General features: G+C 46.7%; 1 protein-coding gene across 1 annotated transcript in view; it reads left to right on the plus strand.

Moving 5' to 3' along the window:
• Positions 1 to 24236, plus strand: part of LOC144766744 (uncharacterized) — a 604477-nt gene that overhangs the window by 463760 nt on the left and 116481 nt on the right. Inside the window, exon 12 of the mRNA XM_078650492.1 lies at positions 3560 to 3627. Coding sequence (XP_078506618.1) covers positions 3560 to 3627 — 68 coding nt within the window. The remainder of the gene's footprint in view (positions 1 to 3559; positions 3628 to 24236) is intronic.

Raw genomic sequence — 24236 nt, forward strand, 5'->3', positions numbered from 1 at the left:
GTAAGGGAGTTACACTCCTTAAATATAACCCTTGCTCACCCCGTTGGTAGCGTGGCACGAGCAGTCATGCGTATCTCTGAGGCAGTGTGTAAAGCATTTTCACATAACCAACAGTAATACAGTGAAAACACTAGAAAAGGACACCTCACAAGTTTAGAAAAATATCCAATATTTTCATATATTCAAAACAAGACCAAAACATTTAAAAATCCAACGTACAGTCCTTATAAATCTATACTTTACAAGATATCCTTTAAAATTGCATAAATATCTTAAACACAGTTCTTCCCAGTCAGTAGCTCTGTCCGGGGCTACCACAGTACTGAAAACAATAGAATCGGTCAGTTCCTTCTGACCGCGTGGTCGAGGTTGTCGGCAGACTCGTAAACAGTACCTTTTGTGTTGTGGCCGACATGTTGGTGCAAGCTGGTTGTGGCAACCATTGCGGTTGCGATGTGAAGTGAAGCTTTGCAGCATGCAGTGCCCTCAAGGCGGTTCAGTGACTTTGTCCAGCGGCGTCAGGGAGACCAGGGCTGCGATGCGGGGCGCAGGCAGTGCTCGTTGCAATGCTGATGGATCACGGTGTAGGCCACAGCACCAGTTAGCGGGAGCTGGTGTCAGTCGGCCGAGACTGCTGTGTGGGACGAGGCGGTGTATCGTAAAAACATACGAGCAGTGCCCCCAGCCCCAATGCAGTCACAGGTGTTGAAGTCAGCAGGCAGCGACGGCATCAGTAAGACCAGGTGCGGAGTAGTGAAGCAAGGCGGTGCGGAGTGCAGTGTCCACAGGTCACGGTGCAAGCAGTGGCTTGGTGATGGCGACATCGTTTTTGACGGGATCGCTAGCAAAGACGCCAGGACTGCTGTTTGAGAAGGGAGTGAGACGTTACTTTGGAGAAGATAGCCGACTGAGACTGCTTAAGGAGGTTATTTAGAGAGAAAAGAACCATCTCAAGGAGACAGACAGCTGAATCACTCCCTATCGAGTTTTCTACCAGACTCAACACGATAGAAGCTGCGGGCACCTTTATAGGATGAGAAACCTAGAGTAAAGATCTAGAGTCCGTCAGACAACATACCAATTAGTAATATCATCATATAAAGATAACTGGTAAGAAGGTGCATGAAACGAAAGAAATTCAAAGACAGGCGGATTCGAGGAAGAAACATATTTACCACAAGAATGCAGCCTTGAAAGGGAATATACACCCGCAGTGTTGAAGTCGTGAAACAACTGCTGAGGATAATAACTGTTATGTGATCAGGAAAATTCGTGTCAGTGGCAACCATCCAGTGCCCAGCCCCAAGGAGAGACTAATCACACAGTCTTGAAAAAGATGGCAGAATATCAATAAATAGCCATCGAAATGCGCTGACGCAGCCCTTACACAATCAAGAGAACCAATCTACCCTGGAGTCCAGAAAATAACGGCCTAGGTTTAGATTTGATAATATCAGGGTCTCAGATGTGTACTCTTTATGACTAATTGTTTATGTCTTTTGTATGTCTCTCCCTTGATGTGATTTTCTTTTGTTTATAACCCAGCGCAAAATATTGAGTATTTGCGCTTTTTAATCATTGAAGTGTATGATATTGTGTTTATAAAATGTCCTTTTTAAAAAAAAAAAACTATTGTAAAATGGTATAATGTGATTGTGCCTTGCAACTATGAAATTTGTTTTGTAAAACTGCATAACAAACTTGTTCTAAAGCAACAAAGCCCTTTTTTTAAAGAAATAAATGTTTTAAATTATATAACAATTGTGTGGATAGATTGCAATATATGTGGCCTATTAGTTGGATAGAAACACATGCCAATGGACATGAGAATATAAGTGTGATAGCCAAGGGAAAACTTTCTTTTTTACTGACATCGGTCGTCATCATCGATGAAGCCAGGGTTGCAGTGCGAGATACAGCAGTGCTTTTTGCAGTGTCTTCAGAACACGGAGCCAGCGACGGAGCCGGTGGCAAAGTCGGGTGCTTTTTCCTTCTCTGTGGCAACTGAAACAATGATTCCAGCAGCAGTACCCAGAGGTGGGTGAAGTCTTTGCAGTCCCTGAGACTTCAGAACAGGAGGCAAGCTCTATGTCAAGCCCTTAGAGATACTCAGCACAAGTAAAGAAAGTTCAGTCCAAACCTTTCACTGCCCAAGGCAGAAGCAGCAACTGCAGGTCAACCCCACAAAGCAACAACACAGCAAAGGGGCTGTACTCCTCCTGGTAGCTCTTCCAGCTCTTCTTCTTGACAGGTTCCTTGATTCCAGCTTGATCTAAAGTCCTGGGGTTTAGGCCCCAATATTTATACTCAAAACTCCTTCGTTCTCTCAGGCAAAGAGTGTCTGTGGTTAGTCCAAACCAGTTTGGTCTTCTCTGACCCAGCTTCCCAGTAGGAGGTGGAGACAGCATTGTCTACGGCAGACCAGGCCCATTCAGGTGCAAGGGAATCTCCTCCATCGACTCTAAATGCAGCCCAGGTCTATTCAGCCCAGCCCTCACTCATCCAGGAAAGGCAGGACACACCTCGACCCCCCCCCTAGTGACGGTCTGAAGAGAACACCCATCCCCAGCCTCTGTCACTCCAAAACCAGACAGTCAATCCACAAACCCAGCAGAGACACAGAGGATGGCTGAGCAAGAAAATACCTACTTTTTTAAAGTGGTATTCTCAAACACAGAACATAAAAATCTTCTTTACTAAAACATGCATTTTTACATTCTGAATCTAGGCATACTACACTCCATTTCCTATGGTACAGATAGCCTTGCAGTGGTGAAAAATGAAATACACTGTAATTCACCACCAGGACATGTCACACACACCACTGCATGTCCTACCTTTACCATACACAGCACCCTGTCCACAGGGGTACCTTGGGCCTACCTTAGAGGTGACCTATATGTAAGAAAAGGGATTAGGGCCTGGCAAGTGGGTGCACTTGCCAGGTCAACATGGCAGTTGCAAACTGTGTGCAGACACTGCAGTGGCAGGTCTGAGACCCCTTTTCAGGGCTGCTTGGGTGGGTGGCACAATCAGTGCTGCAAGCCCACTATCAGAATTTGATTTACATGCCCTGGCACTCTCAGTGCACTTTACTAGGGACTTACTAGTAAACGAAATATGCCAATCATGGAAACACCAATCCATAACACAATTTAAAACAGGAGCACTTGCACTTTAACACTGAACAGCAGTGAGAAAGTGTGCAGAGATATAAAACCACAAAAACCAGGATGTCAGGAAGCAAAAAGCCCGGGGAAACACGCCAAAAGATGCCAGGTCTAACAATTGCCAAGAAACTTGCTTCCGTCTTTCTTTAAATTGTGACTGTTCCTTTTTACATTAAATCTATTCATCAATCGTACTGTTTTAGGAAAATTGGTTACTTCTGACATCTACTGTAAAAATATGCAGTTTCAACTTTCCACGTGCTGGCCATGATTTGCTCACTAAGCCAGACTATAATCTGTGACTTCAAGATGAAAAGTTCTCTGTACTTGTCTTGAGCAGTCTTTGAAGATTTTGCATGTTCTTCTAAATCTTACCTTTCTTCTTGCAGGTCCTTACTATAGATGGAACGTTGGAGTACAACGCCCCCTGTGTCACTATAAACACAGATTTTCTTGGGTAAGATCTATTTAATTGCACATTTCAATAAATCCAGAGTATCGTAACAATTTGAAGTAACCAAAATAAAATTCTTAGATCCTTATTATGCTGAGTCCGTTATTTGGTGTGGGAGTGTCAGGGACTGAATTTCCTATTTCCCTAAAGTATCCAAGTGTAAAATAATGGGCAATACGAGTTATTCCTCTTAGAATGGGGATTAACATGATGATCTAGGAATACAGGTAATCCACATGTCTTATCCTCTTCCCAGATGGAACAAAAGGTCCAAATATGCACCCATTTACAAATTACTGGGATGAGAAGATGAAGTGGGTGGAGGAGCTGCGAAGAAGCTTATGGGCAGAGCTTGGCTGTTGGGGGATATGGGAGATACACAGCTGAAAAGAGCTGAGCTGGGAGAGCTTTTTTTGCTTCTTAGTATTGTCCTGTTTGTGTGAGGACGCTAAGGGCCCTAGGCCTTGACTTAAGTCAACACCAGATCTACCAAGACATGGGGCAGGGAGTGCATCCACCTGAACACCCCAATTCCAAGTGCTTTTCAGGGTGGTGTCTGGGGCTAAAGAGGCTGGGGAAGTATAGACAACTCACCCTATGGTACTGCATGTGGCGAGTGGGTCCAGGTTGTACCCTTGCCTGCAGCCCCTGCTACCAACTCTCCTCTGGTTACACCACATGCAGAATCACACCCAGTGGAATCAGATTTAGTGTCTCTGGACCTGGAATTAGGGGGTTGTGAATTTGTGAACCCAGTAATTCCAGATCCAGAAACACTGGGTTATTAGAATGGCCAGGAGCAGTCTTCTCCCATAAAAACACAAAGAGTCATGCAAAATGATGGCCATAATGCTTTACAAATCTTTCAAATTTAGAAATGTATTTGTTCATTTTAAAAGGTGGTAGAGTGAGGTGGGAATGAAGCAAATTTGAATGCCTTTGGCCTATAAAAAGATTCATTTGTACGTACTAAATGCACATTTCAGGTTTGTATTTTCTTTGGGATTTTGCAGGAGATTGTTCTTCTCTTGGGCCTGTGCAGGTTCTGTATTTTTTCTCTGGGGGTTTACTTTTTGGTTCCTGATATTTGGAGGGTGTTCTTGTTGGTGGATTGCACAGATGTGGCTTAGACAAACATCGGCAGATGAAACAGGATGCGCCTCTGCAGTGAATCATTCATCTTGTCTACTAAGCAAGCATTTAAAGTCAATTTTAAAAACCTAAGGATGTCCCTAGCAGCTCATGCCTTTTGGTGTCAGGGTGCCAAATTGTATCTATTCTCACTATTGGGTTGATTGATGGAGCCTCTTAAAGATTAGATCATTACTTAATTGCAAACATTTGTTGTTTGGTGGTCTCCAACTAGACTTCTAAGTCTCCATCAAATGGCCCTGCTAGACAAAAGGGTCTTCCGAATCGCATTTTTGCGTAGCAGGGCACGCTACGAAGTTCATTTAATTAATCTAATTATTTACTTGCCTGCAATCATCCATATTCCGGTGTTTATCACCACCCACCCTGCCCCTCCCCTGCCCCGCCAGTCTGCCCCACCGCAACTCCCTTACCGGGCCGTGGCTGTTTGTGGCTGCATAGAGGGAATGCACAAATGGTAGCTGTAATCCACCCCAGACATGTATTGGAGACAGGCTGCCAGGCACCTACAGTAGTAAGTGCAGAGAAAGGTCCTCTTTCTGAAAGTGACATTTCTAAAACAGAAATGTTAAATCCAACTTCACTAGTAAGGAGGATTTATCATTTCCATTCCAAAGATGTAAAACATGAAAAAGCTACCTGTTGGACCCGGGGTCACCGGTCCAACTAGGGTAGCTTGACGCATTTGTGTTGTACTTGCGTCACACTCACCACAGCAACCCAGCGTACTTCCACTTAAAAATGGCACCATACCGTTTTTTAGAAAAATAGAAAATGCTTTATCTTATGCTTTAGAACCTTTTTAGTTTTTAGCAGTAAATAACTTTACATGTTTAGCACTTCCACATATAATTAATTGTTTCAATAAAAACATGACATTTCATTTGATTATAGAACAGTTCACAGCAGACCAAGAGATTAACAATTTCACACCACCTAACTTCTCAGGTAACTTGCAGTTCAGAATTAGGTGAAGCAGCAGGTTCTTTAAAAGTTAAATCAATTGGCAATTGCAGCAGTTCAATAACCGGTGGGGGAACCATGTGACTCTTCGTAAATAAAGCAGGCAGGTAATTACACTCCTTCCTATGGTTGTCTTCTAACTTGAAGTCAGGTAGGCAAACGTAAATTATAGCTGACGCTTAGCTTGTGGCTTAGCCTAGTCAGTGGCCTCCCTTTCCTGCCAGAATGCTTGCCCACCAATCCTTCTATATAATTCCCAGCTCTCTCCTGCCTCCCTGCTAATTACGCTGCTCCACGTTGGCCCCACCAACTATTCGATGTAGAAATCCAGGCAGGCAAGTATTTAACATAAATAATACACTTTTGCCCGTCCGGGGCCTTACCAACTCTCTCCGGTGTTCTTGCCGGCTTACTTGCACTTCCAAAGGCCAGCAGAGCTTTCTAATCCATGCCCCCAGCCGCCTGATTCTGAGATGGAAGCAAGGTGAGCAGACAACAGGAACGCTTCAGGCCCTCGCTGATACCCTTCTCCCCCTCCCGATCTCTTAGGCCTTCACCGTGCTCTCCACGGCCTAATGTTATGAGTGATCATCAGGAAGAGAGAGAGCGGACAGCGGCAACAGCACCCGGCTCTCCCCGCTCCCTCCCAGGCCAAACCTGCGCCTCCTCACAATCGTCGACTGGGGCAGCCGGCAACGCCCATCCGTGTCACTCCTCTCAGGCAAGCCGGCCCCCTCAGGCACCAGTGCTCCCAGAAATCCACCGGGCGGCACTCCGCGGCCTCAGGGCCCACCCCCCATCTCCAGTGCAAGATCTCAGGAAGTGGGACCGGCACACTCTCTCTGCCGGCTCGCAGCGGAAGCGACTCGGGGCAGAAGTACCAACGGAATGCTGTAGTGATCCTGAGGGGCAGTGGAGTAAGTCTTTCCTCCCTTCCTTTATTGGAAATTAGTCAGGGGAGGGGGGGGCCTGAGCCTACGATGAAAGACTCCTTTATCAGTCAGCATTTCCCCTTCACAATGGTGACGATCCGGTCGCGGTTTCAAGTCACGAAATTCCTCCAAAATGAAAGAAAGCAGGGGGTACTTTGTCTGCGCCAACCCCCAGGATCCTCTAACTCTAGGGACGAGCACGCAACAGTTCAAGATCCCTTAGGGTTCCACTCACCACCTTTTCCTCCAGTTGAAATTGGGACCCTCAATAGCCTGGCGATCACGATGGACAGCTAGGGGTGGAAGAGTTCAGTTATCCCTCCTCACACTGGTCACAGATAAGGAGCTCCCATAGGGTAAGGTCAACGGACGGGGGGTGGCATCAACAGGAAGGGGGGCAGCCCCTGGAGGCAATCAAACCCCTTCTGTGCACCGACCTCCTCACTCCACAGCCTATACTCCTGACTGGACACAACTACCCCACAAAATGGCCGTCCAACATTCCGCCTTATATAGCCTGGGCCCAGAGTGTCCAGAGAGGACCAGAAGGTTCTGGAACCCCTCATGTCACCCTTTGGCACTAAGCTATGAGGTAAAACTTGACAGTTGGCCAGCCACCATTTTGTAGATGTCCTCCTACACTTCCTCCATTTTAGAGGAGCACCTGCGCTCCATTGTTAATTAGTAACAATGGAGCGCTCAGAGACCTAGGGTCAACACAAAAAAAAACAATGTAGTGGACAAACATTCAGAAGGCCAAAAAGGGAAAATAGGAGGGACCACCCAAAGGGCTGACAGGTCTAACATGCGTCCCCCCCAGCTGAAAGTGGGGAGAGCTACCCAACCCCTTGGGAGTTCTCGTCACTAAGGCGGAAGTACCTCGAGAGACCGCCAGCGTTGGCGTGGTCCACTCCAGGTCGATGTTCCACCCTGAAGTCCATTCCCTGTAGGGAGATGGACCACCTTAGCAACTTAGGATTCTCCCCCTTCATTTGCATCAGCCAACGAAGGGGTCGGTGGTCGGTCTGAACGAGGAAGTTCGAGCCAAATAGATATGGCTGCAACTTCTTCAGAGCCCATACCACCGCAAAAGCTTCCTGCTCGATCGCACTCCACCTCTGTTCCGGGGGAGCAGTCTCCTGGAAAGGAAAACCACAGGTTGGTCCAGACCCTCTTCATTGAGTTGCGACAGTACCGCCCCAATGCCATGTTCTGATGCGTCGGTTTGGACGATAACCTCCTTGGAGAAGTCAGGGGCCCTTAGGACAGGAGCCGCGCACATAGCTTGTTTTAGGGTGTCAAAAGCTTGTTGACACGCCTCAGTCCAGACTAACCGTCGAGGTTGTTTCTTGGATGTGAGCTCAGTCAAGGGAGCCACGGTAGTACTATATTCCTTGACAAAGCGGTGGTAGTATCCGGTGAGGCCCAGAAAAGCTCGGACCTCAGTTTGGGTCTTGGGAGGCTCCCAGGCCATGATAGACTCAATTTTAGCCTGAAGGGGCTGCACCTTACCCCGGCACACCAAGTGGCCTAAGTACACTACCGACCCCTGCCCAATCTGGCATTTGCTGGCCTTGATCATCAAGGTAGCCTGTTTCAGGGCTTGAAGGACAGCCTGCAGGTGACACAAATGGTCCTCCCAGTTGCTGCTGAAGACGGCAATGTCATCAAGATAAGCAGCAGAGAAGGCCTCCATACCGGAGAGGACCTGATTCACCAACCGCTGAAAAGTGGCAGGGGCATTCTTGAGCCCAAAGGGCATCACACAGAACTGGTAGTGGCCCTCAGGAGTGGGGAAGGCTGACCTTTCCTTTGCTCCATCTGTAAGGGAGATCTGCCAGTACCCTGATGTGAGGTCAAAGGTACTTAGATATTGGGCAGCTCCCAGCCGGTCAATGAGCTCATACGCCCTAGGGATAGGATGGGCATTAGTCTTTGTCACAGAGTTCAGTCCCCTGTAATCCACACAGAACCTAAGTTCCGGGGTGGTGCCCGGCGGGGCAGCTTTTGGTACCAGAACCACCGGACTGGACCAGGGGCTGCTTGAAGGTTCAATCACTCCCAGCTCCAGCATCTTAGTGACTTCACTATGGATGCTGGCCTTCACCTTATCTGACAGCCGGTAGGACTTGGACTTCACAGGTGGGCTGTCCCCTGTGTCCACATCATGGGTACACAGGTGGGTCCTTCCTGGGATAAGGGAGAACAGTGAAGAATACTGCTCCAGGACTTGACGGCAGTCTCTCTGCTGTTCAGGATTCAGGGATGGTGAGAGGATCACCCCCTCTACCGACCGATCCTTCTCTTGGAACACAAAGAGATCAGGGAGAGGCTCACTTTCCTCTTCCTCTGTCCCATCAGGCACCATCATCAAGAGGACCTCGGGCCTCTCATGGTGGGGTTTGAGGCGGTTGACATGGAGCAGCCGATGGGGCTGCCTGGGGGTCTTAAGATCCACTAAGTAAGTGACCTTGCCCTTCTTTTCAACCACTTCAAAGGGGCCTGTCCAGTGATCCTGGAGGGCACTAAGCTCTCCAGGCTCCATGACCCACACCTTCTGTCCAGGCTCCAACTCCACAGTGTGAGCATTGTGGTCATACCACTCTTTCATGACTGCTTGGCTGGCTTCAAGGTTGTCAGAAGCTTGCTTCCACAACTTAGCCATTTGGCCACGGAAAGCCAGCATGTAACTCACCACATCCTGGGGAAGCCTCCTGGGAGTCTTTTCCCATCCATCTTTCACCAGGCTGAGAGGTCCTCTAACAGGGTGTCCATACAGAAGCTCAAAGGGGCTGAAACCCACTCCCTTCTGTGGCACTTCCCTGTATGGGAACAACAAACAGGGTAGGAGGATGTTCCATTTCCTCCGCAGGCTCTCAGGCAGACTCCTGATCATGCCCTTCAAGGTTTTGTTAAACCTTTCCACCGAACCATTGGTCTGGGGGTGGTAAGCGGTGGAGAACCTGTAAGTAACTCCACATTCCTACCACATAGCCCGCATGTATGCTGACATGAAGTTGGCCCCCCTGTCAGACACAACTTCCTTGGGAAAACCTACTCGGGTAAAAATCCCCATCAGGGCCCGAGCCACCGCAGGTGTAGTAACGGTCCTCAAAGGAATAGCCTCTGGGTATCGGGTGGCATGATCAACCAGAACCAGGATAAACCTGTGACCGGCTGAAGTAGGTGGATCTAATGGCCCAACAATGTCGATGCCCACCCTTTCAAAGGGGGTGCTAATGACGGGTAGTGGTTCCAGGGGAGCCTTCAGCTTAACCCCTGCTTCCCCACTGGCTTGACAGGACACACACGTCCTACAAAAGGTGTCGGACGCCACCCTCATCTGAGGCCAATAGAAATGGGGGACAAGCCGGGCAAAGGTCTTTTCCTGGCCCAGGTGTCCTGCCAAAGGAATCTCGTGAGCCAACCCCAAGAGAAAATATAACACAAATTGCCCAAACCACAAAATCTCCACAAGCTTATTAAGAGGGAAAAGATCAATTTATTGTGATCCCCCTCCACATCCTACTTCGTGTCAATGTTTTTTTTATCTTTTTCAAGTTATGACAAGCTATATGACAGAAATCAACAATACATTAAATACTTACACACCTATATATACTTTGTAGATACATAAAAAACAAATTCTTTACACAGTACAAAAAGAACATTTCTTGCATCAAACATTACAAAAAACTAAGAATACATCACAAACAACATTAGAACAAACATTACAATCAAAAAATGAGAAAAATAGGAAAAAACAATCCTAGGGAGAATTATAAGCAAATGAATGGCTCTTAAACAAATTAATACTGGACCAGCCGGTCCTAGTATCGTAGAGATGACATTTTATTCCACCCTATGAAAGTGCCGACGTGTTTCGAGATCAGGCACAATGTCGCTGATCTCTCATCAGGGCTGTTTTATTCTTTGTATCTGCAAGATGCAAAGAAAATATTTTACTCATCACTTCTCAAAACCAAATTTCTTTTAAGGCAATGGGCTGAGAGAGAAAATTGCTACATACCAAACTTGGTTGTAAGTAGAGCAGGGTATTAAGGCGTAAAGGGTTTCAAATCAAATATTTCTAAACGTGGCCAGGCAGGACAACCTACAAGAAATTTTAAGAACTTTTTGTGCATTGGTGAATCTAACCAGCTCGTGGTTTCATTACTAAAGCGTCACCCAGTACTACATAAAGCATACCTTGCTATTGTCGACTGCCGCCAACCGGCGTACTTATATGTAATCAACCACCATGAAGATAGGCTCCTAAAACAGTAGTGAAAAATGATTTAGTGGTGGGGCTGTTGATTACAATGTTCGCATAGTACATGCATTATTAAAATACCAGAAAAGGCAAGAGTCATTTCGCCTACCTTAGTGATGTATTTCTATTCCCTTTTTATTTTTTCGAAATGTGCTCTCAATAGGCCGTCCTGTGTTAGCGAAAAAACGAAAAAACGAGTGTAAGCGCTTGTAGCCAAAAGTATGACCATTCAAACAGATTCTAAGCGTAAAATAGACAGAAAACATGTCCTGGCATTTACCTGCTCGAAAATAACAGCACGCCGCTGGTGTGATCAAAGTTTTCTCACAAGAAATGGCCGCGCAAGCACTTCCTGTATTTAAAGCCCACCTCCAAAAAAGTCCATGATGGGAGTTGTAGTGTCCTCAAACTTGCGCTACGAGAAAATTATGTTCAGTATGGAAAGCGCATATAAAATCACAGCGCGCCTGTTACGTAGTGTCATTCTCAATGAATAGAGGCTGAAAATCTATTTTTTAACTATTTTAGTTACCCACTGGGTTTGAGGTAAAAAACGTCAAAACTTTATTGGCAACTCGTATCTGAACACTAATGTTAAAATTGGCCATTTCATTTAAATTTGATAAATGCTGATTTAAATAGCATTTATACCACAAGTACGGCGAGCACATTCAGGGTCATTATTGTAATCGTGTATTGCATGCGCCCTTCAAAAAATAAACTTTAGTAACAGAGCATGTGGGGAGTCTGTAGGTGACGCTGCACCCATTATTAAAATTGCATATATCTACCTGCCAGGCAGTGGCCACGCTTGTTTTTTATACACAAGATATATTAGTGAAAAGAGGACATAAGACTACAGATTAAGTCCAGGGATGTATAACAGATGCCAGTCCGCTATACTATGTGTCTCTGCCAATTATATAGGGGCTATCTCGGACAAGCTGTTAAGGCCTGTTTGAGTGCTATTATATTTCAAAATGAGATAAGCCTCTTTCTGCAGTAAGGCACGCTCAATATCGTGGCATTTTGTCATTGAATTCGCAGTGAATAACACTGACCATTTAAATTCATGTTCATTGTGGCCTTTATCAGAGAAGTGCTCAACCAGCGGAGCGGTCATTATTTTTCTCTTTATGCGTGATCGATGCAGGCTGATCCTTTGGTTGACTTGTTGGCTGCTCTTGCCTATGTAGATTAGTGGGCATGGGAAAGTATTCCGTTAACGACATTTTTCGTTTTGCAGTTGGAGAATTCTGTATGTCTCCACTTAGTTCCCTGATGGACAAATTCATTGCCCTCAATTGTGGTAGAACAAGCAACACAATTGCCGCACCTGTGATGACCTCCCACGGGCTTTAGGTTCCATTGTGCCAAAAGGTCACTTTTAGGTTTTGGAATGGTGATATCAGCTCTAATCATTTGTTCGCCAATACTTCGATTTTTTTCTGTAAACGAAGATGGGCTTATGAAATGGACAATTCAAACCTTCTAATAGATGCCAATTCTTTAAAACAGCTTGGCGCAACTTGTGGGTGTCGAGGCAGAACGTTGTGACGCACACCATTTTGTTCATCGGTGACCGTGGCTTAAGCTGCAGCAAGCATTCTCTCGGTGTGTATCTAGCACATTTGAATGAGTGCTTACTTAAGGAGCTTCTTAGGATAGCCCCTGTCCTAAATGTCATGACAAAAAGATCTCGCATGTCTTTCATAATCAGCCACATCCGAACAATTACGCCTAATTCTGAGTAATTGCCCATAGGGCAGATTGACCTTTAAATTGCGTGGATGGGCGCTTCTGTGGTGCAGAATGGTGTTCCTATCAGTCGCCTTTTTATGGAGCGATGTTACCAATCGTCCTTCCTCACACATCACTTCAACATCCAAAAACGTCATGCGACTAGTGCTGTTTTCTATTGAGAATTTGATGTCTCTGTGTCTTGCATTGAGCCATCCATGGAAAGACATTAGCTCCTCCTGGCTCCCCTGCCACAGGAGCCAGACGTTGTCAATATATCGATACCACTGTAAAATTCGATCTCTGAATGGGTTGTTAGCTTCCACGAACTTCTGTTCGTATTGTGCCATGAAGAGAATCACCATTTCTGGGGCATAAGGACACCCCATGGCGGTCCCTTTCACTTGCATGTAATACTCACCATTAAAGGTGAAATAGTTTTTCTTAAGTGCTATTTCCGCCAATTCTAAGATAAAGGCAGTGGGGACCCGATGTGGTCTTTCTCTCTGGTCAAGATAAATATCCATCATTTGTAGAGCCTCTTCTTGGGGAATTTGAGTACATAGCGACGTTACGTCCATCGTCACCATGATTTGAGACTGTACATCAAAGCTGGTTCCCTCAACTTTAACCAAAAAATCAGTCGTATCTCGCAAATATGACTTTACCTGACTCAAAAAAGGTTTTAAGAAAAAGTCCACATACTGTGCGATCGGCTCTAGACATGAGTCGCACCCCGAAACTATGGGGTGGCCAGGGGGCTCTTGCATGCTCTTGTGGATCTTTGGAAGAAGATACAGGACCGGAATCCTAGGACATTTCTTAAGAAGCTAGTCAATTGGCAATTTGTCCCTGAATGTCGCCCGATGTACCTGGCAGAAGGTGAGAAACAAGTAAAGAACACCACTTGTTATCGCCCACTATCAGAGGATCCAACTAAAGACATTCAGGGACAAATTGCCAAAGTTTTAGATTATGGCAAAGAGAATGGCTTCTTGGGAAACAAGGAACACGACTACCTTCTTAAGAAATGTCCTAGGACTCCTGTATGTGGACTTTTTCTTAAAACCTTTTTTGAGTCAGATAAAGTCATATTTGCAAGATACGACTAATTTTTTGGTTAAAGTTGAGGGAACCAGCTTGATGGAAATAGCACTTAAGAAAAACTATTTCACCTTTAATGGTGAGTATTACATGCAAGTGAAGGGGACCGCCATGGGGTGTCCTTATGCCCCAGAAATGGCGATTCTCTTCATGGCACAATACGAACAGAAGTTCGTGGAAGCTAACAACCCATTCAGAGATCGAATTTTACAGTGGTATCGATACATTGACGGCGTCTGGCTCCTGTGGCAGTGGAGCCAGGCGGAGCTAATGTCTTTCCATGGATGGCTCAATGCAAGACACAGAGACATCAAATTCTCAAAAGAAAACAGCACTAGTCGCATGACGTTTTTGGATGTTGAAGTGAGATGTGAGGAAGGACGATTGGTAACATCGCTCCATAAAAAGGTGACTGATAGGAACACCATTCTGCACCACAGAAGCGCCCATCCACGCAATTTAAAGGTCAATCTGCCCTATGGGCAATTACTCAGAATTAGGCGTAATTGTTCGGATGTGGCTGATTATGAAAGACATGCAAGATCTTTTTGTCATGACATTCAGGACAGGGGCTATCCTAAGAAGCTCCTTAAGCACTCATTCAAACGTGCTAGATACATGCCGAGAAAATGCTTGCTGCAGCTTAAGCAACGCCCACCGATGAACAAAATGGTGTGCGTCACAACGTTCTGCCCCGACACCCACAAGTTGCGCCAAGCTGTTTTAAAGAATTGGCATCTATTAGAAGGTTTGAATTGTCCATTTCCTAAGCCCATCTACGCTTACAGAAAAAATCGAAGTATTGGCGAACAATTGATTAGAGCTGATATTACCATTCCAAAACCTAAAAGTGACCTTTTGGCACAATGGAACCTAAAGCCCGTGGAAGGTCATCACAGGTGCGGCAATTGTGTTACTTGTTCTACCACAATTGAGGGCAATGAATTTGTCCATCAGGGAACTAAGTGGAGACATACAGAATTCTCCAACTGCAAAACGAAAAATGTCGTTTACGGAATACTTTGCCCGTGCCCACTAATCTACATAGGCAAGACCAGCCAACAAGTCAACCAAAGGATCAGCCAGCATCGATCACGCATGAAGAGAAAAATAATGACCGCTCCGCTGGTTGAGCACTTCTATGATAAAGGCCACAATGAACATGAATTTAAATGGTCGGTGTTATTCACTGCGAATTCAATGACAAAATGCCACGATATTGGGCGTGCCTTACTGCAGAAAGAGGCTTATCTCATTTTGAAATATAATAGCACTCAAACAGGCCTTAACAGCTTGTCCGAGATAGCCCATATATAATTGGCAGAGACACATAGTATAGCGGACTGGCATCTGTTAGACATCCCTGGACTTAATCTGTAGCCTTATGTCCTCTTTTCACTAATACATCTTGTGTATAAAAAACAAGTGTGGCCACTGCCTGGCAGGTAGATATATGCAATCTTAATAATGGGTGCAGCTACAGACTCCCCACATGCTCTGTTACTAAAGTTTATTTTTTGAAGGGTGCATGCAATACACGATTACAATAATGACCCTCAATGTGCTCGCCGTACTTGTGGTATAAATGCTATTTAAATCAGCATTTATCAAATTTAAATGAAATGGCCCGTTTTAACATTAGTGTTCAGATACGAGTTGCCAATAAAGTTTTGAAGTTTTTTTACCTCAAACCCAGCGCGTAACTAAAATAGTTAAAAAACAGATTTTCTGCCTCTATTCATTGAGAATGACACTACGTAACAGGCGCGCTCTGATTTTATATGCGCTTTCCATACTAAACATAATTTTCTCGTAGCGCAAGTTTGAGGACACTACAAGTCCCATCATGCCCTTTTTTGGAGGTGGGCTTTAAATACAGGAAGTGCTTGCGCAGCCATTTCTTGTGAGAAAACTTTGATCACACCAGCGGCGTGCTGTTATTTTCGAGCAGGTAAATGCCAGGACATGTTTTCGGTCTATTTTACGCTTAGAATCTGTTTGAATGGTCATACTATTGGCTACAAGCGCTTACACTCGTTTTTTCGCTAACACAGGACGGCATATTGAGAGCACATTTCCAAAAATTAAAAAGGGAATAGAAATACATCACTAAGGTAGGCGAAATGACTCTTGCCTTTTCTGGTATTTTAATAATGCATGTACTATGCGAACATTGTAATCAACAGCCCCACCACTAAAACATTTTTCACTACTGTTTTAGGAGCCTATCTTCATGGTGGTTGATTACATATAAGTACGCCGGTTGGCGGCAGTCGACAATAGCAAGGTATGCTTTATGAAGTACTGGGTGACGCTTTAGTAATGAAACCACGAGCTGGTTAGATTCACCAATGCACAAACATTTCTTAAAATTTCTTGTAGGTTGTCCTGCCTGGCCACGTTTAGAAATATTTGGTTTGAAGCCCTTTACGCCTTAATGCCCTGCTCTACTTACAACCAAGTTTGGTATGTAGTAATTTTCTCTCTCAGCCCATTGCCTTAAAAGAAGTTTGGTTTTGAGAAGTGATGAGTAAAATATTTTCTTTGCATCTTGCAGATACAAAGAATAAAACAGCCCTGATGAGAGATCAGTGACATTGTGCCTGATCTCGAAACGCGTCGGCACTTTCATAGGGTGGAATAAAATGTCATCTCTACGATACTAGGACCGGCTCGTCCAGTATTAATTTGTTTAAGAGCCATTCATTTGCTTATAATTCCCCCTAGGATTGGTTTTTCCTATTTTTCTCATTTTTTGATTGTAATGTTTGTTTTAATGTTGTTTGTGATGTATTCTTAGTTTTTTGTAATGTTTGATGCAAGAAATCTTCTTTTTGTACTGTGTAAAGAATTTGTTTTTCATGTATGTACAAAGTATATATAGGTGTGTAAATATTTAATGTATTGTTGTTTTCTGTCATATAGCTTGTCATAACTTGAAAAAAATAAAAAACATTGACACCAAGTAGGATGTCGAGGGGGATCACAATAAATTGATCTTTTCCCTCTTAATAAGCTTGGGGAGATTTTGTGTTTCGGGCAATTTGTGTTACATATTCTTTAAAGGGTCTAACCCCCACCACGTGTTTATGGACCTATCCCCTTTTGTTCCTAAACTTCAAGAGAAAGGCTCGGTAACGCTGGGGAACTACCAAGGCCCGTGACGAATCGTGCACCGGAGCCTTGGGTTCGCTGTTGAAGAGGCCATCCTCCCAATAAATGTGAAAGTTCCCTGAAATGTTACCTGCTGCCTGGGCTTCGGCCTGTCGCCTCAGACCCTCAAGAGTAGGGCACTCCTTCTGCCCTTGACAAAACTCCTCCCTGGTAGGTCTTCCCTCCACATGCCACCCTGCGGGGATAGGTAAGTCCTCCAGGGAGACGACATCCCCCTCCGTGGACTCCGGGTCCACCACCTCAGGTGTCCCATCCATCTCACGGGCTATGGACGCCGAGGCAGGTTTCCCCCGTCCCCGGATCTTTCCCTTGTTGGCAGCTGGCTGTGCCTTTGTTCCAGGTTCCAGCCCTTGCGAACTCCCCCTCCGGGCAGTCGCGGACCGTCTGCTTGCACAGGTCCAATCAGGTGATCCCAGCATTTCTGTATGTGTCCGTAATTCCACCTCCTTCCAAGCATTGTGCTCCAGGTCATTTCCCAACAGACAATCGACTGGCACGGCAGGGCTTACCGCAACTCGTAGAAGACCCGCGCCCCCTCCCCACTCGAAGGGAACTTCAGCCACAGGATAATGACCTATTTTGCCGTCAGCCATCACAGCTGGGTGGAGTACGTTTGGAATCACCTGCTCTGGCGACACCAGCTGACTCCTTACCATGGTCATGCTGGCACCTTTGTCCCTCAGAGCCTCCCTTCTCTGGCTGTTGATGGTGACCCACTGCCCATACTTGGTGGTATTTGGGGGCACAAGGATCTTAGGAACCATCTCGCTGTCTCCCAGGGACACTAGGGTTAGCCCTGCCCACTCACCTCCCTTATCTAAGGGCAGCTCCTCCCCGAGCACTGCACTCGCCACCCCAAAGGTTTTTCCTCCTGTGGGAGGGTTTGGTCTCTTGGGTCACTTGATATCCCCCTTATAGTGCCCAATCTCACCACACTCGTAACTGCGGACAACCCTAGGCTGCTGACTACGGTCAGGATAAGGGGTTTTTTGTTGGCTAACCTTGGGAGTGAAACCTGACCCCTTCCCCTGCAAGCTATGTTGGGGGCCTTTCGAGAACTCCTTCTTTTTGTCTCCCCCCTCTTTCTTCTGGGGAGTGCCCTGACCAGTCCTTTGGGAATCCTCTTCAGTCCCCTTTGAGGACACCTGGGTACTAGCCCAAATGTCCGCCTCCTCTGCAAGCTTCCTAGGGTTAGTCAGCTTGCTGTCCACCAGGTGTTGACGCAGCTCCGGAAAACATTTCTCGAGGAGGTGCTCCTTCAGGAACAGATTGTACAACCCCTCATAATCAGTCACTTCACTGCCTTGTACCCAACCCTCTAAGGCCTTTTTAGCGTAGTACAGAAAATCCACCCAGTTTTGTGTAGTTAGTTTGTGGCTGTTCCGAAATTTCTGCCGATATTTTTCAGGGTTCAGCCCAAACTTTCTGATCAAGGCAACCTTCATTGTGGGGTAATTGGTCTGTTCCTCCTGCTCCAGAGCTAAAAGAGCATCCCTTCCCACTGGAGGCATGTACTGGTACAGGCCACCCCCCCAATGACTTTATGAAATCCCATGGGCTCTTAACGGGACCTCATAGGCAGCCAACCATTTGGCAATGTCATCTCCTACACTAAAACTGGGAACTACATCTTTGGGCAAATAGGGTCTAGGCTCCCTGGTAACTTCCTTAGGTACGCTGCACCAATAGGATTACTGGGGGTCCCTATCTGTAGGGCTTTGCGGTCTAACTCCCTTAAAGTGAGTTCATGGATAAACCTCCTTTCCTCCCGCTCCTTCTCCAATCGGGCCAACTCCAATTTTAGTTGCCTCTTCTCCCTCCTATCCGCTAATTCTGCTGAAGATAGGCTTCTTCCAGACACACTACTGCCCGCCCTCGAAGGTGTCCCAGGACCTGGTAACAGATTCCCCTCTTCGGTTTGGTACAGCATGTCCAATTCTGTGATGGTGTCAGGCTCCCCTTCTTCCTCCCCCCTTTCCCCATCTGGGTGAGCTGTTACCAATGCTCTCAAGCTGGTTTGGAGTTCTGCTTTCTTCGCACCACGCTTATAGAACACCCCTTTTTCCTGGCAAAATTCCCTAAGTTGCGCCACTAAGTAAGTCTCTAACTCATTCAGCTCAAACTCCATTTTGCCAGACGGCTCTCAGACATTTGTTTGGGTTACTCAAGAGAGAGGCGTCAAATAAGAACTATTTATAACCACCACCAGAAAGGATTTTGGAAAAACCCCAAATAGCCAATTAGGGAGACCAACTAGGAGAAAACTCCAATCAGAAAATCAAATATTCAGGTGTAAGGTGCGTGGTGCACACTGGGACACTGTCAAGTGAACGCAAGCACAAGCCCTGATCCCACCACTAAACACCAATATGTTGGACCCGGGGTCACAGGTCCGACTAGGGTAGGTTGACACAATGTGGGAAGGCCAAACTCCAAGGCATTTGTGTTGTATTTGCGTCACACTCACCACAGCAACCTAGCGTACTTCCACTCAAAAATGACACCACACTGTCTATTAGAAAAATAGAAAATGCTTTATCTTATGCTTTAGAACCTTTTTAGTTTTTAGCAGTAAATAACTTTACATTTTAGCACTTCCACATATAATTAATCGTTTCAATAAAAACATGTTACTTCCTTTGATTATAGAACAGTTCACAGTAGACTAAGAGATTAACAATTTCACACGACCTAACTTCTCAGGTAACTTGCAGTTCAGAATTAGGTCAAGCAGCAGGTTCTTTAAAAGTTAAATCAATTGGCAATTGCAGCAGTTCAATAACCGGTGGGGGAACCATGTGACTCTTCGTAAACAAAGCAGGCAGGTAATTACACTCCTTCCTATGGTTGTCTTCTAACTTGAAGTCAGGTAGGCAAACGCAAATTATATCTGACGCTTAGCTTGTGGCTTAGCCTAGTCAGTGGCCTTCCTTTCCTGCCAGAATGCTTGCCCACCACTCCTTCTATATAATTCCCAGCTCTCTCCTGCCTCCCTGCTAATTACGCTGCTCCACGTTGGCCCCACCAACTACTCGATGTAGAAATCCAGACAGGCAAGTTTTTTACATAAATAATACACTTTTGCCCCTCCGGGGCCATACCAACTCTCTCTGGTGCTCTTGCCGGCCTACTTGCACTTCCAAAGGCCAGCAGAGCTTTCTAATCCATGCCCCCAGCCTCCTGATTCTGAGCTGGAATCAAGATAACCAGACAACAGGAACACTTCAGGCCCTCGCTGATACCCTTCTCCCCCTCCCGATCTCTCAGACCTTCACAGTGCTCTCCCCAGCCTGCTGTTATGAGCGATCATCAGGAAGAGGAGAGCGGACAGCGGCAACAGCACCAGGCTCTCCCCGCTCCCTCCCAGGCCAAACCTGCGCCTCCTCACAATCGTCGACTGGGGCAGCCGGCAACGCCCATCCGCGTCACTCCTGTCAGGTGACCCGGTCCCCTCAGGCACCAGTGCTCCCAGAAATCCACCGGCGGCACTCCGCGGCCTCAGGGCCCGCCCCCCATCTCCAGTGCAAGATCTCAGGGAAGCGGGACCGGCACACTCTCTCTGCTGGCCCGCAGCGGAAGCGGCTCAGGGCAGAAGCACCAACGGAATGTCTCCAGGGCTGAGGCAACACTGTAGTGATCCTGAGGGGCAGTGGAGTAAGTCTTTCCTCCCTTCCTTTATTGGAAATTAGTCAGTTGGGATCAAGCCTTTACAGCGCCCAGGGGAGGGGGGGGGGCCCTGAGCCTACGATGAAACACTCCTTTATCAGTCAGCACTTCCCCTTCACAATGGTGATGATCCGGTCGCGGTTTCAAGTCACGAAATTCCTCCAAAATGAAAGAAAGCGGGGTTCTTTGTCTGCGCCAACCCCCAGGATCTTCTAACTCTAGGGACGAGCACGCAGCGGTTCAAGTTCCCTTGGGGTTCCACTCACCACCTTTTCCTCCAGGTGAAATGGGGACCCTCAATAGCCTGTCGATCACGATGGACAGCCAGGGGCGGAAGAGTTCAGTTATCCCTCCTCACACTGGTCACAAATGAGGAGCTCCCACACAGTCAGGTCAACGGACGGTGGGTGGCATCAACAGGAAGGGGGCAGCCCCTGGAGGCAATCAAACCCCTTCTGTGCACCGAACTCTTCACTCCACAGTCTATACTCCTGACTGGACACTACCCCACAAAATGGCCGTCCAACATTCCGCCTTATATAGCCTGGGCCCAGAGTGTCCAGAGAAGACCAGAAGGTTCTGGAACCCCTCATGTCACCCTTTGGCACTAAGCTATGAGGTAAAACTTGACAGTTGGCAGGCCACCATTTTGTAGATGACCTCCTACACTTCCTCCATTTTAGAGGAGCACCTACGCTTCATTGTTAATTAGTAACAATGGAGCTCCCAGAGACCTAGGGTCAACACCAAAAAAAAAAAATGTAGTGGACAAAAATTCAGAAGGCCAAAAAGGGAAAATAGGAGGGACCACCCAAAGGGCTGACAGGTCTAACACTACCCATCTCTGTTCGGGAATTACAGTTTGTTAGACTTGGCATCTTTGGTGTGGTTTCCCCTGACTTTTTTGCCTCTACCTCTTGTATTTTTGATCCTGTGCTGAATTTTGTTTTTGCTGGCTTAGGTGCTTTGGGCACTTTGCCACTGCTGATCAGTGTCAAGGAGTAAGTTCTCCCTGTATAAATTACTATTGTGATTTGTTATCCATTATTGACATATTTGATTTACTGGTTGGTTAAGCCCCTAGTAAAGTACACTGAGTGTGCCAGGGCCTGTAAATCAAATTCTACTAGTGGGCCTGCAGCACTGATTGTGCCACTGACCTGAGTAGCCCTTAAAAGGTATCTTAGACTTGCCACTGCAGTGTCAGCGCACTGTTATTAACTGCCATGTTGACCTAGCAAGTGCACCCACTTGTCAGGTCCCAAACTTCCCTGTTCTTACATGTAGGGCACCCCTCAGGTAGGCTCAAGGTACCCTCATGGGCAGGGTGCAGTGTATGTGAAAGGTAGGACAGGAAAGGTGAGGAGTTTTCCTTGTGCCTGAATAGGGCCTGTCTCCCTAGCACATTGCTGTCTCCACCTCCTGTGGGCATACTGCACCAGTGAGGACAGATCTCAATCAATCAATCAATCAAGACACTTATAAAGCACACTACATACCCGTGAGGGTCTCAAGGCACTGGGGGGGGGGAAGGGTGCTGCTTCTGATCAAAGAGCCAGGTTTTGAGGAGTCTTCTGATGGCCAGTAGGTCTTGGGTCTGCCATACTTTGGTGGGGAGGGTGTTCCAGGTCTTGGCGGCAAGGTGGGAGAAGGATCTGCCGCCGGCGGTTGTTCTTCAGATGCGAGGGACTGTGGCGAGGGCGAGGCTTGCGGTGCGGAGCTGGCGGGTGGGGTGTAGAAGCTGAGTCGTCTGTATAGGTATGCTGGGCCGGTGTTGTGGAGAGCTTTGTGCGCGTGGAGGAGGAGCTTGAAGGTTACCCTCTTGTTGATGGGGAGCCAATGCAGGTCTCTCAGGTGGGGGGTGATGTAGCTGCAGTGAGGGATGTCGAGGATCAGGCGTGCTGAGGCGTTCTGGATTCGTTACAGCCGTCTCAAGAGCTTTGCTGATGTTCCTGCGTAGAGGGTGTTTCCGTAGTCCAGCCTGCTGGTGACGAGGGCCTGGGTGACTGTTTTTCTCATTTCAGTGGGGATCCACTCGAAGATCCTGCAGAACTTTCTGAGGGTGTTGAAGCAGGATGAGTAGACGGTTTGGACAGGGCTCAGAGACCATTGCACAAAGAACATAGACAAAATGGGGTATAAGTTGTGGACCTTAAACCCCAAAACTCTAGATTACTTCTGGACTCAAGAGGAACCTTTGCCACGGAGAAGAGCTGGAGAACTGTGAGGAGGAGTACTGCCTCTTTGCTATTTGCTGTGTGGGGTTAGCCTGCAGTTTCTGTTTCTACGAAGGAAAGAAAAAAGACTAGAGCTTTGCTGAAAAACGTGCTTGAAGAAGAATCTCCAAAGGATTGTTTGTGCTGGCCTACTGTTCTAAAGTCTCAGGGACACAACGACTTCACCACCAGATCCCCTTTACTTTATTGCTGAGAGTTATGATGTGCCAAGAGGTGCCTGTTCCAGTTGTGGGCCTCTGGAGGTTGTTTCTGCTGCTGGGAGCAACCTAAAAGAAGCAAGAAAAGCAATCTCTGACGCCGTCAGTGATGCCGCTGTGACGCCACAACCTGCATCGAGGCCAGGGGCACCGCTCACGCAGGGCACAACGCACCGCCCAGCATGCACCACAGCTCTGACACCTGCCACTACCTGCATTTATCGATCCAGTGCTCGCACCTACTCCATCACCACCAGCACCTGCATTCAGTTGTTGCAGCATTGATAACCGCCAAGGGTGACTCCATGAACTCTCTGACTTCGTATCGCTTCACCGGAACCGACACATCACTGCCGACGCAACCGACTCCAGCTGTCCTGGAGTCGACACGTCACCTCCTCGCGGACACGACACCTTGACTCTCCAGTAGCAGCCAGGGAGCCGGCCTCGACCTCGGCACCATGCCTCACCTCCACACAGCCATAAACTGTAACTGTAACAGACTTCATTTTCCAAAGGTACTGTTTGTTTGGGGGTCCATGTGACTCCATGCCAGACTCCACGCACCTCACGGTCAGGGCTGTACTTTGGATTTATTGCTGTCACGATGTTGTAATAGCCCCAGGAGGAGCTTTATTTTGGAAATAACAGTTTTAAGTGCTATTTTACTACATGTGTGTTGGATTTTTGTCGTTTTGGTCTTGTTGAGTTTAGATAAAAAGACCTTTTTTTTCTAAACTAGTGTCCATTTGTGGTGTTTTCACTATATTACTGTGTTTTGAATACAAATACTTTACGCATTGCCTTTGGATAAGCCTGTCTGCTCATGCCAAGCTACCAATGGATTGAGCATGGGTTATCTAGAGTGTGTATGTCCCTTACCCTGACTAGAAAACAAAGGTCCCTATTTGGACAGATTTGCATACCTCTGCCAAATAGAGAGCCCCAGTTCTAACACTGGTGTGCTTGACCCCCAGTGATTGGTGTACATCACTAGTTTATTGCAGACCACTACACAACCACATACTGTGTTTTTGATCCTATTTTTGATCTGACCCTTGAAGTATCCACGCACCATGTCTCTAATTGGTAAACCAGCTGAGGTAGCAGAACTGGAGGTTAGCATTTAAATGTTGCATACCTATAAAGTTAATCAGCTCAAGCAATTCTGCAA

This window comes from Lissotriton helveticus, chromosome 7, assembly GCF_964261635.1.
Source record: "Lissotriton helveticus chromosome 7, aLisHel1.1, whole genome shotgun sequence".
Lineage (NCBI taxonomy): Eukaryota > Metazoa > Chordata > Amphibia > Caudata > Salamandridae > Lissotriton > Lissotriton helveticus.